The sequence below is a fragment of the Hemibagrus wyckioides genome, linkage group LG11, assembly GCF_019097595.1.
Source record: "Hemibagrus wyckioides isolate EC202008001 linkage group LG11, SWU_Hwy_1.0, whole genome shotgun sequence".
In the NCBI taxonomy this organism is placed as follows: Eukaryota; Metazoa; Chordata; class Actinopteri; order Siluriformes; family Bagridae; genus Hemibagrus; species Hemibagrus wyckioides.
The window spans coordinates 9,668,629-9,681,142 of NC_080720.1; the positions used below are offsets into that span (position 1 = coordinate 9,668,629).

Genomic DNA, 12,514 nt, shown 5'->3' on the forward strand with positions numbered 1-12,514 from the left:
TAGAAGCAGGAAAAATGGGCAAGCGTAAGGATTTCAGCAAATTTTACAAGGGCCAAATTATGATGGCTAGACTGCAGTGGTAAGTACTTAACAAAAGTGGTCCAAGGAACCAGCAGGGAACAAGGGTCCAGTGGTGAACCAGCAACAGTATTATGGGTGGCCAAGGCTCATTGATGCACTTGGGGAGTGAAGGCTGGCCCGTGTGGTCCGATCCAACAGACGAGCTACTGTTGCTCAGATTGCTGAAGAAGTTAATGCTGGTTCTGATAGAAAGGTGTCAAAATACACAGTGCATGACGGGTCAGTGCTGTAGTGGCAGCAAAAGGGGGACCAACACAATATTAGGCCGGTGGTCATAATGGTATGCCTGGTTGGGGTCTGTAACAAAAGAACACATTTTTGTGCATTTACTGGAAAGTATACAAATCAACATTTATTTTATTTTTGCTAGGTATTGATCTAGAAGGATAACACATTTGCTATCCAAAAGAACTTACATTTCTGGGTGTTTTGCTGTGTATTATCTAATGGTTATTATACCCAAGTCCTATATTTCAATACTACATTTATTGCTTTTTGGTTATATACATCACAGTGAATGTTATCTAACCACATATGTTGGGGCATTTACAAAACAAAAAAATATTTAGGGCCAACAGTTTTTTTTTCTTACATTTTACTGTGTTCCTAAACAGGACTGGGCACTTTCACTAGACCCCCTATGCCAGGCCTCTCTTTGAGATTTCCACATGACCACATGATGTACAGTCTGAGCAGGGCAAGAATGATAGCCCGTGATAACCTCAGATTCCTGTTCTTGGCTGACTGGAGTGGAAACCAGTGTGATCTGCTGTTGTAACCCACCCACATTAATGTTTAATATTTCGAACATGCTCAGATGTTTTTTTTTAATCCCCACTATAGTTTTAAAGATATAGGAGTTATTATTTGCTTCCTGGCAGCTCTAACCAGTCTGTCCATTTTCCAATAAACAAGGCCCACGATTTCCACCCACAGAACTGTCACTCACTCAATGTTTTTCAAATTATGCTGTGTAAACTCTAGATATTTCTGTGTGAACATTCCAGTTTCTCAATTAGTAAAACCAGCCCCTCTGGCACCAACTAGCATGCCATGATCAAAATCACAGAAATTACACATTTACCTCATTCTGATAGCAATGGGAATTTTGTGCCTGCCTTCTGTTGCTGCCACATGATTGCATGTTGAATAGCACCATAAATGATCAAGTCTTCCTATTAAAGTGGACAGTGAGTGCAAATGTATGTAAGCTGTTATGCACTGTGTTCAAACACTTTGCTATGATAGGAAGCACAAACCTTTTCAGCAATTTGTGCCGTTAGCTCTCCTGTGGAATCAAACCAGAAGGATTAGTCTTTACTCCCCACATGCGTCAATGAACCTTGGGCACCCATGACCATCTCTTTTGGTAGGTACTAACCACTGCATACCAGGAACCCCCCAACAAGACCTACCAAAATGTCCCAGTCATCCAACCATCACAATTTGTCCCTTGTCAAAACACTTGCCCATTTTTCCTGATTTCCAGTCCACTTGCCCAACATCTCACCCCTTGACAGATGCCATTGTAACACAAAAATCAATGTAATTCTGCTGTATCCATAGCAATTATATAAGTTGTGTCACCCAATCATAGGAGGGCAAAGAGAACACATTTGTCTATAGCATATTTTGGATGTTTAAGCAATTGTACAGATCTTCCGTAACCAGGTATTAGTACTTTTACTTTGCTTTTTTTTGGAAACTTGGCTAAGCATTTAAGCAGTGTCTTGTGTTTAACAAGCTGTATGAGGGAACTTGAATTATTGCACAGGGCAGAGAGAACTGAAAGCTATATTTGATACTTTTTACACCATTGTTTTGCCTTTTTGCTTTTGTTCTTTTCAGGACAACTGTTCAAGTCCGATTTAAGTGTACTATCTAAAATAAATTAGGCATGTTACATGGGTGCATTTTCATTAGCACAATCTAGTTACTTTTCCCAACATGTACCCATATTCCATGTATCCATATTCTTGTCAAAAGTACCACAAACAAATTAAAAGCAGAATCCAAACACAGTTTAACAAAGAAACAAAGGTGATTTCTTTATTGAACATTTTACTTTGTGCTTTTTTTATTAGTAGCACAATTCCTTGAATTCAACCCCTGCCACCCTAAAACGAAACGTGATTCAATGCAGTGCTTCTCTCTTAGTGACTGGCTGGGGGGGTGGGGGAGTGAAGGTTGGGAAGAGGGCATAAAGGAAGAAGGGGGAGGGGGAAAAGGCACATACATACTGTAGCCCCACTTGGGCTCAGCTCCAGCAGATTCCAGCTACTTTTGTCCACGAGATATGGTGTATTGGTCACAAATGTATTGTTCATACACCTGTGGGCAGCTCTTGACCGACAAACCATTGGTCAGCGGTGCAGCCTGTCCCACTCAGACCAAATCCGAGGCTGCAAAGTGTCGAACCCCACTACTTGTGAAAAAAAAAAATAATGAACAGCCAGGGGAAGACTCCCCAATGGCCCTATTCTTTACTTTGAAAATTTCCACACATCAAAACAAAACAAAACAACCCAAAAACAAAAAGCGCTATGTACAGGGAGGAAAAATTTCCCATAGTCTGTACAAGTCTGGCCTATACATTATTTACTTCTTTACCGCAAAAAAAAAAAAAAAAAAAAAAAAAAAAAAAAAAAAAAAAAAAAAGGAGTAGAAAAAAAAAAAAATCAAATCCCTATATAATTTGATAGGACAATTTCAACAGGGAAAAAAAACAAACAAAAAAGTAGTCCAGGACTTTCCTCTTAACTTCTAGGCCTATCAACTATCAGTAATGCAAGTTTTATGACTGAGCATATAAAACACACAGGGCTCCATCACCTGTACATTTTTATAGAAAGTAAAGTTCACATTTTTTTTTTTTTTTTTTTAAACTAAACAGGGCCATGAGGATGAGAGGTCTTGCTTTACTCTAACTGGGTGCAGGATCGTCATCACTGGCGGAACTCCAGTTCATCAACACTGATTACTTTAGAAGGCATTGAAGGCAGGGGTTGCTGTAGCACATCCGAGCCAAACCACTTGGCCAGGCCTAGAGGTGGACTTCCTGCTCGCCGCTGAGGGTGGGTTGTTCTATGTGTGCTGAGGCTCTGTGACTGGGGGGTTCCAGTGGGTACTGTGTGTATATCTGCAGAAAGAAACCACACCGAGTTCAATGGAAAAGAATTTCAATGCAATTTGCCACGTGCCTTTTTATACAACTATAACTTTACAAAAAGACTCAACCAAAAACATTCATCAATAAAAATTTATGCTCACTAGGTCTCTGCTGCTGTTGGAATTGTTGCTGCATGACTGCTAACGGCATGTGTGGTCCAGCAGCTCTGGGGGGAATAAGTGGGTGTCCTGTAGTGCCCAGTGAATACAGAGGCTGGCCTAAGAGAGCAGGGGGCAGACCCTGCAGCTGGGACAGATCTACAGGCTGGGGGAAAAGTCCTGTTCAGACAGACAGACAACAGTTTTTACAGAATCCACAGTGTACTCTTCAGAGGTACAGAAATGTGTCAAACTCAATTGAAACTTCACAAAAAAAACATTTTTCTAACGCCAATCTCTACCTGTTTGCAAGAGTGCAGGTCCAAGCTGCTGGGGCTGAATGCCCTGGGCAATCATCCTCTGTACTACACCAGGATGCAGCTGTGGTGGAGGCCTAACCAAGGGAACATGAGACAAAATCGGTACTGGGTAAATGGGTCTGGGGAAAGAGGAGGAGGAGGACCCTGGAGACAGCATAGCAGGAGTGTGATGCCCTGTGGTGGAGCTAGGCCTGGCTCGCTCAGCCTCTTTTGAGTGGCGATTCTGGGCAGATACAGGGGTGGAACAGGCTTTTATACCACCAGCTTGAGGCCCACCACTGTCCACACCATCAAGGAAGGAACTGGGGGAAGGACTGTCTGTAAGGCCAAAAAGTTGAAAGTTTATAAGTGAGGAAAATCCCACAGTGACAAACTGTACAGCTAAGGTACCAAAAGTACCTTACCTTCCTGTGAGTTTGCTGTGTCCTCTTTGCTTCCTGGCCTACTCATTGGCTCATCTTTAGTCTTCTCCTTTGACTCATACATCTTTTTAATCACTGAGGTTGGCGTAAAAGATGGACACAACTATAGAAAAGAAAAGGCAAATAGCGTTACAATTCCAAGACACAAGTAGTCAGAGTTAAAATGTCATTTGACGAGGAAAGGGTGCCCAGTAATGACAGTTTAAAGCCTTGACTTTTGACCTACTGCAATACAATTCAGTGAAAGTCAGCCTATACAGAAGTATGTGTTTTTGCTTTGATCTATTCATATTACTTACCATACTAGTGACAGGGGAATGCCTGCCTGGCAGGTGAGGGCCAGGGGACCTATTAATTCTTGTCTGCCTATAACACACAAAGCCCATGAACAATTCAATCAACTGGCCACCTATGAGGTGATTTTCAACATTTTCCATCATTTGAGTAAACTGAAAATCAGGAAGACAGTCAAGGAACCTTGGTTCTGTTTGAAATGACAAAACATTATGTAAACTAAACCATGCCAAAAGAACAGTATGTAGTACATGAACACAAAAGACTGGTTTGAGTAGGACATGATACAGGTATCTTCAGCAGCATACCCAAATTGTTATATCTTTTTACACTGTAGTCCATTCCATGATGAAATGTGGTAGCAGGGCATTTTTGTGAACATTGTCACTGCAGTCCTTCATATAATGTACTCTATATGGAATATACTCCGGTGACAGTAAACAATTGCTAGTTAATATGCCAGTCTAAACACAGCCACTGGCTGCCATATGAATGAGACTAAATTTTCCAACCTGTTCCGAAAGGCTTTATCGAGGCCATGTTTGTTGTAGCCTTGCTGGTACTGGCGAACATGTAACGCCAGATCCTGCTGGAACATAACAGCATCCGATTCTGCCTGGTCCACTCCCATAGACAGCGCCCTCAACTGAAAAAACATTCAATAAGTTATCCCTACATTTCTGCCATGATATTTGTTTCATGCATAAGAGTTCTCACCTGCTGTGCAGTAGGGCTTGGACTTAAAGCTCTGTGCCTCTCAATAATTTGGTCTCCCAAAATTTGTTGTGGGCCAACAGGGAAGCCTGTGAGAAAAATACAAAGGAAAAACAATTCAAACCCAAATTTCCAAGCAAGTCAGAACTAAAACAATGTCCAGTAGTGAGAACATAATTAAAATTGAGTTCTGTACAGCATTTTAAAATTTGCTACCTGTTCCTGCCTGCATGCCTGTATAGAAAAGGGGGGGTGAGGAGCCACGGTGGGGCAAGAGGCCAGGTGCTGGAGCAGGCGCGGCTTCAGGGTTTGCTAACAGACCACTCAAAAGTGGAGAACCTGCCTGTGGAGCTCCTCGGACACCCAACAACTCCTACAACACAAAAGCAATACAGACTGATGCTAATTCAAGTTCCATGTTGTACAATATTGTGACATGCCAAGAGCATAACAATACATTGATGCATCACCTGGAAAATATTCTTCTGCTGTATGGCAGGTACCTGCGCCTCAGTTATGGTGCTCAGGATAGCAGGATCTGCAGACTGCTGCAGCTGTGCATACAAGGAAAAGGGCCATCAGCTTTACAATCAATCCAATTCACATACATGGTTCAGTCTACCAGCGTTGCCCCACACCAATAATGTGATTTAGAAAAACCACCACCACACATTCAGAGAACAGAATTTCACAATGCAGCCACCACACAACCCAAGTAAAATACAACGATCTACAAACACATTCATACATTTCTTTGATTTTCATGTCAATTATTTCTGCATTTAACTAACAACTGGACTGATGGCTCAAATACAACATGACCATCTATAAACTGGCATGACAAACTCTTCAGCTGTCTGTTTCATTGGGATATCATTAGAATTCAAATAATGCCTATGCAAGCTTTTAAAGTCCATAAAGACACTTTCCAAAAATGGAAGTAATTAAAACCCACTATTAATGTGTTCTTTCTCTAGGAATAAAAAAATCCAAATAAAAGCAATTCAACTTGCTCAGCAGCACAGTACAAACATATGCCCATCAATTTTATTCAAAACATTGCTATCACCAATTACCATTAAAGGAACAAACCAAATAACCCATGCTTGCCTATCCATGGTATAAAACATTTTAATGATTTTCGCATACTTTTACTGCACACATTTGAAGAAATTCGCAAAGTTGAGGTAAGGCTTGCCAAACTGGGAGTCAGAATAACTTCAGGTGTGCATACAAGTCTTCGGGTCAGACACTCTTGCTGCATCGCCTATAGCTTCATTTTAGACGATAATGAGAAAATGTATTAAAAATTTGTCCAAGTGTTAAATGTTGGAATCCTGCTTTAATAAAAATGGCATCAAAAACTTTCAGTACAAAAGCCCAGTGGTTGAAAAGACTGCAGCATTAGAAAAAAAGTACAATAAGCCATATTCATGAACCCTAATTCAATTAGAATAGAGATGGCACAATGCCTAAATTTACAAGTACTGTTCAGAATGTTCAACAAAACAGCATACTCTTCACTCTTGCTTACTTTACTAGCTTCAAATCAATGCTCATTAATAGAGGTCATATCTAAACCAAAACTTAAACTACTCATGTCCATTCAACTAACAAATTCAGCTGAAAATTCATCTCCAAATTTTCATAATATTTGCACCAGTACATGGTCTAATCAGTGAGAAAACCAGGCACATGGGAATATTTTCTACACACCATGTTCCTTGAGAAAAATTTACCTGGCATCACTCACTTCCAGCTTTACCTGATGCACAGCAGCATGCTCTGACACATGCACGTTTAGCCAGCTGTGTGGTCACACTTACACTGCTCGTGCTGGCCTTGGGCTGGTTGGGCAGGGTTCCACTTGCCTTCATACTGCTCACCAGCTTGTTGAATGCAGACATGTCAGGATCACGGGGCCGGGCCATGACCCTAGTGCCTCCTGTAAGAGCTTCTTCCAGGTGCTCGGCCATGAAAGGAGTTCCTGTGCCTTGAGCCTGCAGCTGCCTGGGGGCCGGCTGAGGCTGCTCACTCTGAACTTTCAGCCCCTTTAAACCACTCTCCACCTCCTCCAAAGACAACACCACCCCAGAGTTAGCTACAAGCGAGGGACAAGACAGGATCTTGTTAAATCAGATGCAAAGAGGAAAAGTTAAAAGTTCCAAATGTTACATCAGCGTTACTTACTGCTCTCCTTGAGACGAGCTTTGTTTGCATTTAAGCTGGAGAGAAGGGGTTTAACATCAATTTTGGCTTTATGGAGCAGCTCCAAGATGTCCACATTGTCTCTCCGCTCCTCCAAGGGAATTGGTGTGAAATAGGTTGTAGGACCCCGACTAGGAGAATTACTGCATGGATCTACATACAGAAACAAGTTCCTCTAGTCAGTATTTTTTGGTGGAAAGACAAACTACTTTCACAAAATAAAGGCCAGACCAATGTCAAAATTTATATTATTGCATTCCACCATTTACACCAGTCTCACAATGAGGCATGGAAGATGTAATATAACCAGTGTTAAAATGCACATCCAGTAGCTTTGATATTCTGTTACCTGCTAGTTTCTCAAGCTCTTCATGTGGGGTGGAGCGCAAGCTGCTAGAGCGACTACCAGAGGGACTCTGATTACTGTTGAACCAACGGCTGAACCGACTGGCTGTGACTGGCCCTTCACCAAGTACGTCTTCAATCATCTGGAGGGAAAAAAAAAAGAAAAAAAAAAGTGAGAATGGGCAAGCAGTTTAATATGGATCAGGATAAAAATAGGAAAGGGTTATTTGGGGGAGGCGGGGGGTGAGAATGGCACTTACATGATGAGAGCTTGCAGGCGGTTTAAGGCAATGAAGGCAAATGAAGTGTGGGCTTTTGGGAAAAGGTAATTTATAACCATGGGCACAAATGTTCACACTTAACCAAAATATCCATCAACCAAAGGGTATCGATGCTCTCAGAGCACAAAGCATCCTTACCGTTTCATAACCTTTAAAATTTCACATCAAGCACACATTCAAACTAGCCCTTAACTGGATCACTGATGGGCATAAATTTGTATCTGCTCAGCCAGCTGTCTGCCAAAATTTGCCTCAGACAACAAAGTAGCCAAATGGCTTTTAGATGAGTGCAAACAAAAATCTCACATTATGTACTACCCAACAATCAAAAATAAAACATCCAGGGCAGCTGCACGAACATATAAAGCATCCCACAGGGTATTTGATTCACAGTGAATAAGGAAAAGACCCAATAGAAATGCCTCAGGTGTGATTACTGTTCAGGACATCACCCATACCCACATCAACCCAATCACCCTTTAAGCATGCAGTGCTCCCCATATCTTACCGAAGCCAAGGTAGGCATTGTCTGTTCCAGATTAAAGAACTCATTGAAGTCAAAATCCCCGGCTGGAAGAATTTCTGGATGAGGGACCTCTTGATCGGCTCCTCTCCCTTGGACCACCTGTGCCTCCTCAGAAAGACCACCATTGCACTCAACTGCACAAAAATGGACACAATTAGCCAATTCTTCATTTGTATTATGCATTCTAATGAAATAATAATTTTTTACATGCCTTCTTTTATTGACTCGGTCCTCTTTCTTGAGCGCTTAGGTTTCCGTTTATCGTCCTCCAAGACTTTGTCATCAAAACCAATAAGCTCAATTGTCTCTGACTGGCTTGTGGGTCCACCAGAAAACCATTCTGGCTCCTCTTCAGCATACGAGTCATTCCTTCTCCTCTCACTAAACACTCTTTTGTCACCAAAGTCCCTCTGTAATGGCAGCACAAAGAGTTAATTACAAATACCAAGTGAGAGCAAACATCTTCCAAAAACCTGAAAGCACAAAAGCCAAGAATTACGTTCTATACATGCTGGCTATAAATCAAATTTCTGTCTCAGAAATTAATAATTTAGAATGAAAATTTTAGGACTAGGGCAGAAGAGCCTGTTTTACAAAATAGGTTCAGCATTTCCCCCTAAGAATGTGTTTATATCAAGGTAAAAAAAATAAATAAAATCTAAAAGCCAAATAACATCGTACACCATCTCAGGGGGGCTGGGGGGGGGGACTGAAATTGGCAGCAGCCACAATTTATGCAAGGTATTTTTATACAATACCCTGAATCTCTTATCCTTGAAGTCACGTTCTCTTTCACGGTCCCTTTCTTTGTCCACCCGAATATCCCTCTCGAATCCACGCCCCGCCATGATGCGACCACTTCCGATTCGGCGTGCACCCCCAAGACGGAGAGACTCATTCTCTTTGTTCTCAAGAGGGCTGATGGGACGTCGAGTCAGGGCAGCAGGTGCTACCTGGCAGCCACCTCCAAAACTACGACGCTGGGGGCTAAGGACTACCTCCAAATCATCCTCTTTAATACGCTCTCGTGGGTCTAGAAAAGCAGCACAGAAAGCTTTTAATGACCTGAATACATCCCTGAAAAAAACATTTCATGTGCAGTAGCCGTGCATCAAATTACCAGCAATTCTACGTTTCAGTGGAGGTCTGTCCTCAGCATAGTCTCTCTTATATCCCTCCGCTGGTAAGTCACATTCTGAGGGATACAGTGAAGCATGCCATTTTTCTGGATCCCACACCCCATCACTTCACACACACAAAAAAAAAAAAGGTTACTTTCTCAATGCAAAAGCAATCAATACATTTCTTGACTATTCCAGAAACAGATCAAATATAGGTCCATCTATAACTAAGGTACTTTGATTCAACTATATTCTTATTGATTTTTAAACAGAGACATAAGGTAAACGTGTAATGTGTTTTGAGGCACAATTGTATTATCCTGATTTATAAACCCCTTACACATACCCCTATACCCCAACCCCAGCCTTACATATCTGAGAGGCTAGACACCACACATTTAAAGAAAAAATAAATAAATAAATAAATAAATAAATAAATGGAGCTGAAAGTTTCAGTTTTGGTGCAAAGAAAAAAGGGGGGAAAAAAAATTTAAAAAATAATTTTAAAAAAATCCACACATGAACACCAACCAATCAAAATAAAAAGGGGATAACTAAAGTACTTTAAACCAAGATGTGAGCAAATATAAAAAATAAAACACCAAAACAGTCTGTGCCACAAACATCACCAATTTACTAACTTATTGTACAGCTCACCTGTCATATTTCTGAGACAGGCATTCAGGTCTCTCATTAGAAATTGGTAGCTCTTTGATTTCCAAAAGCTCCTCCTGTGAACGGAAATCAATCACGATTTAAAAACCAGAAGACACGAATCAGACGGAACATAAAGACCGCCAAACACAGTGTCTCGACATGGCTGAATAAAGCAAGATGTGGTATCCAACCTTGGTGTATCGATAGGCAGAAGTCAGTAGAGAGGTCTTCACAGTGTGGATCATTTTATTGCCATTTTCCTGATCGTCTACACAGGCATCTTTGTCCATGACTGAGGCAGAAGGCCACAGGATAGCTTCTGTCCTGGACACACCAAGTACCTGCAGGCAATGGATTTGGTTAGAATAAAGCCTGGACAATTCTTGCAAAAAAAAAAAAAAAAAAAAAAACCTTCAGGTATATAAGCTTCAATAGCAGCTGTGTAAGTGGGTAAAGTTCAGTAAGAGGTTTTCAGTTCAGTGAGGAACAGCGTGTCTTAAAAAAAAAAAGGTCACCTAAAGGCTAAAATGACACTACAACACATCCTGCCTTCATCAGTCCGACATTAATCAGCATCAACAGCTCATTAAGCAGTGTGCTATGAGATGAATCAACTTGAGCAGTTTGCGCGATATGAAAGCGATGTAGAGAAACTTCGCTTCGTCTGTGCAGGAACAGCAGCTAAGCCTCCTGTTGGGACTAATTGACCGTCCAGTTCAGCTTGTTAAGTGTTAATTGCGTGGACAAATCAATTTGGGCGCTAATGTTTGCGCAGCCGGATGCTAGCGATACGCGGCTAGCATTCAGGGTTAGCTCGGAACTCTTAAACAGGCTCTTCGTGGGTCAGCTCATTCATTTACACACGAAAAACAAATAGGCAACACTACAACATTATAATCTTTTGCTGGTGGCCAATTAACTTACCTGCTCCTAGACAACCCCCCCACCTCCCCTTCAAGTAACTCCTCACTCCGCTGATGCTACAATTAGCTAACTTTTACGCCAAACGCCGAGTCTTACACAAGTGCGATTCAGCTTGAACCCGGAGCACGCTTGATCCGAATTAAACTTTATCTCTATATAAATTAATGTTTGGTTTAAAGAGCCACGGGACGCGAGTGAGGTGTAGATAAAAACGTTTACAACGTCAACGAGCTAGCGAAGGAGCTTACAGACAAGCTAACTAAAGGCTCGTTTATTTTTATTTATTTTTTGCCAATAAATAAAAAGCAATTTATCCAGCTCCGCTTGTCTCATAACACCATTTTTCTAACACGCAAAATGAGCACTGAAACTACAACAATGCTGCGTTTGTACCTTTGACTACAAGCTGTCGGAAACAATCCAAATGCTAGCCGGCTAGCTAACTAAATTCTCACTATTCACAACTAGGCATGATGCGCTCCAAGGAAAGCGCGCTTAACTCCTGGAACACGACAGTGAGTGAGTTAGTTGGGTTAAAACAGGATATGGAGTTCAGCCGCTTAAGTGCAGGCTGACCGGAACCATCACTGTACCTATATTACTTTGTTAATAAGAGCACTCTCTCTGTGTGTCTCTCTGTCTCTCTCTCTCTCTCTTTGGTCTCTCTCCAGTTGCTCAGCAGCAATTTTCCTCTGATCACCACCATAGGTCCTGACTAAAGGCCCAATCCAGGATTATATAGCGACCGCTTCCGCCGTTGTTAAAATCTAAACTATGCACGCGACTATTTTTGAACGATGTTTTCGAATTCTTAGTAACACGTTGCAACAATCTGTAAAGTTAAAATGTAGATGTAAAAAAAAAAAAAAGAAAGTAAGAAAGAAATACACGTACCAGCATGCCATCGAATATTTGACAGGCATTCCGAACGGTCACCTAAATTTAAACCATAATGGGTTGTTTTATTATTGTCCAGATGAGATTGCCGTGTCTTAATAACAGTGATGGACGATATTATTTGGTTTTTCTTTCGATCTATGAGATGTGATCAAAACTAGTGACCTGATACACTGGAAATTTGCGAGTGATGACACTATGTAACACGATTTTTGTTTCATGGGTAGTGAATGATATTTTCCAATTACTCTTGATGGAAAATGATAAAACATTTTTTTAAATAGCCATTAAGCCCCTTGGAGTTTGGGTTTGGGCTTGAGAGAACGAAAACCTCAAAATTAGCCTATTTTACTAAAAAAAAAAAAAACTGCCCAAAACTAATGTAAACTTTCATGGCTAAGATGGGTTTTTTCTCTTTTTTTGTGTTACAAAGAATGGGGAAATAACACTTATTTCC

General features: G+C 41.2%; 1 protein-coding gene across 4 annotated transcripts; it reads right to left on the minus strand.

Annotated features, from left to right (window-relative positions):
* Positions 1-2,514: 2,514 nt before the first annotated feature.
* On the minus strand, positions 2,515-11,881 carry eif4enif1 (eukaryotic translation initiation factor 4E nuclear import factor 1). 4 transcript variants are annotated; one of them, XM_058403815.1, is made up of 19 exons: positions 11,754-11,881; positions 10,428-10,577; positions 10,237-10,310; positions 9,579-9,703; positions 9,217-9,491; positions 8,670-8,868; positions 8,441-8,592; positions 7,656-7,794; positions 7,289-7,459; positions 6,925-7,199; positions 5,569-5,652; positions 5,315-5,471; positions 5,102-5,187; positions 4,897-5,030; positions 4,390-4,456; positions 4,073-4,193; positions 3,651-3,986; positions 3,352-3,528; positions 2,515-3,220 (listed from the first exon to the last, which is right to left on the minus strand). In XM_058403815.1, exons 2-19 carry the CDS (start codon positions 10,524-10,526, stop codon positions 3,027-3,029), a joined length of 2,865 nt encoding a protein of 954 aa, XP_058259798.1. In that variant the 5' UTR covers positions 10,527-10,577; positions 11,754-11,881; the 3' UTR covers positions 2,515-3,026. The 4 variants fall into 4 exon arrangements, with proteins under 4 accessions (XP_058259798.1, XP_058259797.1, XP_058259800.1 ...); XM_058403814.1 differs by having other exon boundaries at positions 11,554-11,827; XM_058403817.1 differs by having other exon boundaries at positions 6,970-7,199; positions 11,554-11,825.
* Between the last annotated feature and the right edge of the window lie 633 nt (positions 11,882-12,514).

Bases quoted from the DNA above. Each gene is read 5' to 3' on its own strand.
- eif4enif1 (XM_058403815.1), bottom strand. From the start codon at position 10,526: ATGGACAAAGATGCCTGTGTAGACGATCAGGAAAATGGCAATAAAATG. The intron at 7,200-7,288 runs GTAAGTAACGCT...CCTCGCTTGTAG, and splicing joins AGCTCGTCTCAAGGAGAGCA to CTAACTCTGGGGTGGTGTTG. The intron at 3,221-3,351 runs GTGAGCATAAAT...TTCTTTCTGCAG, and splicing joins CCAACAGCAGCAGAGACCTA to ATATACACACAGTACCCACT.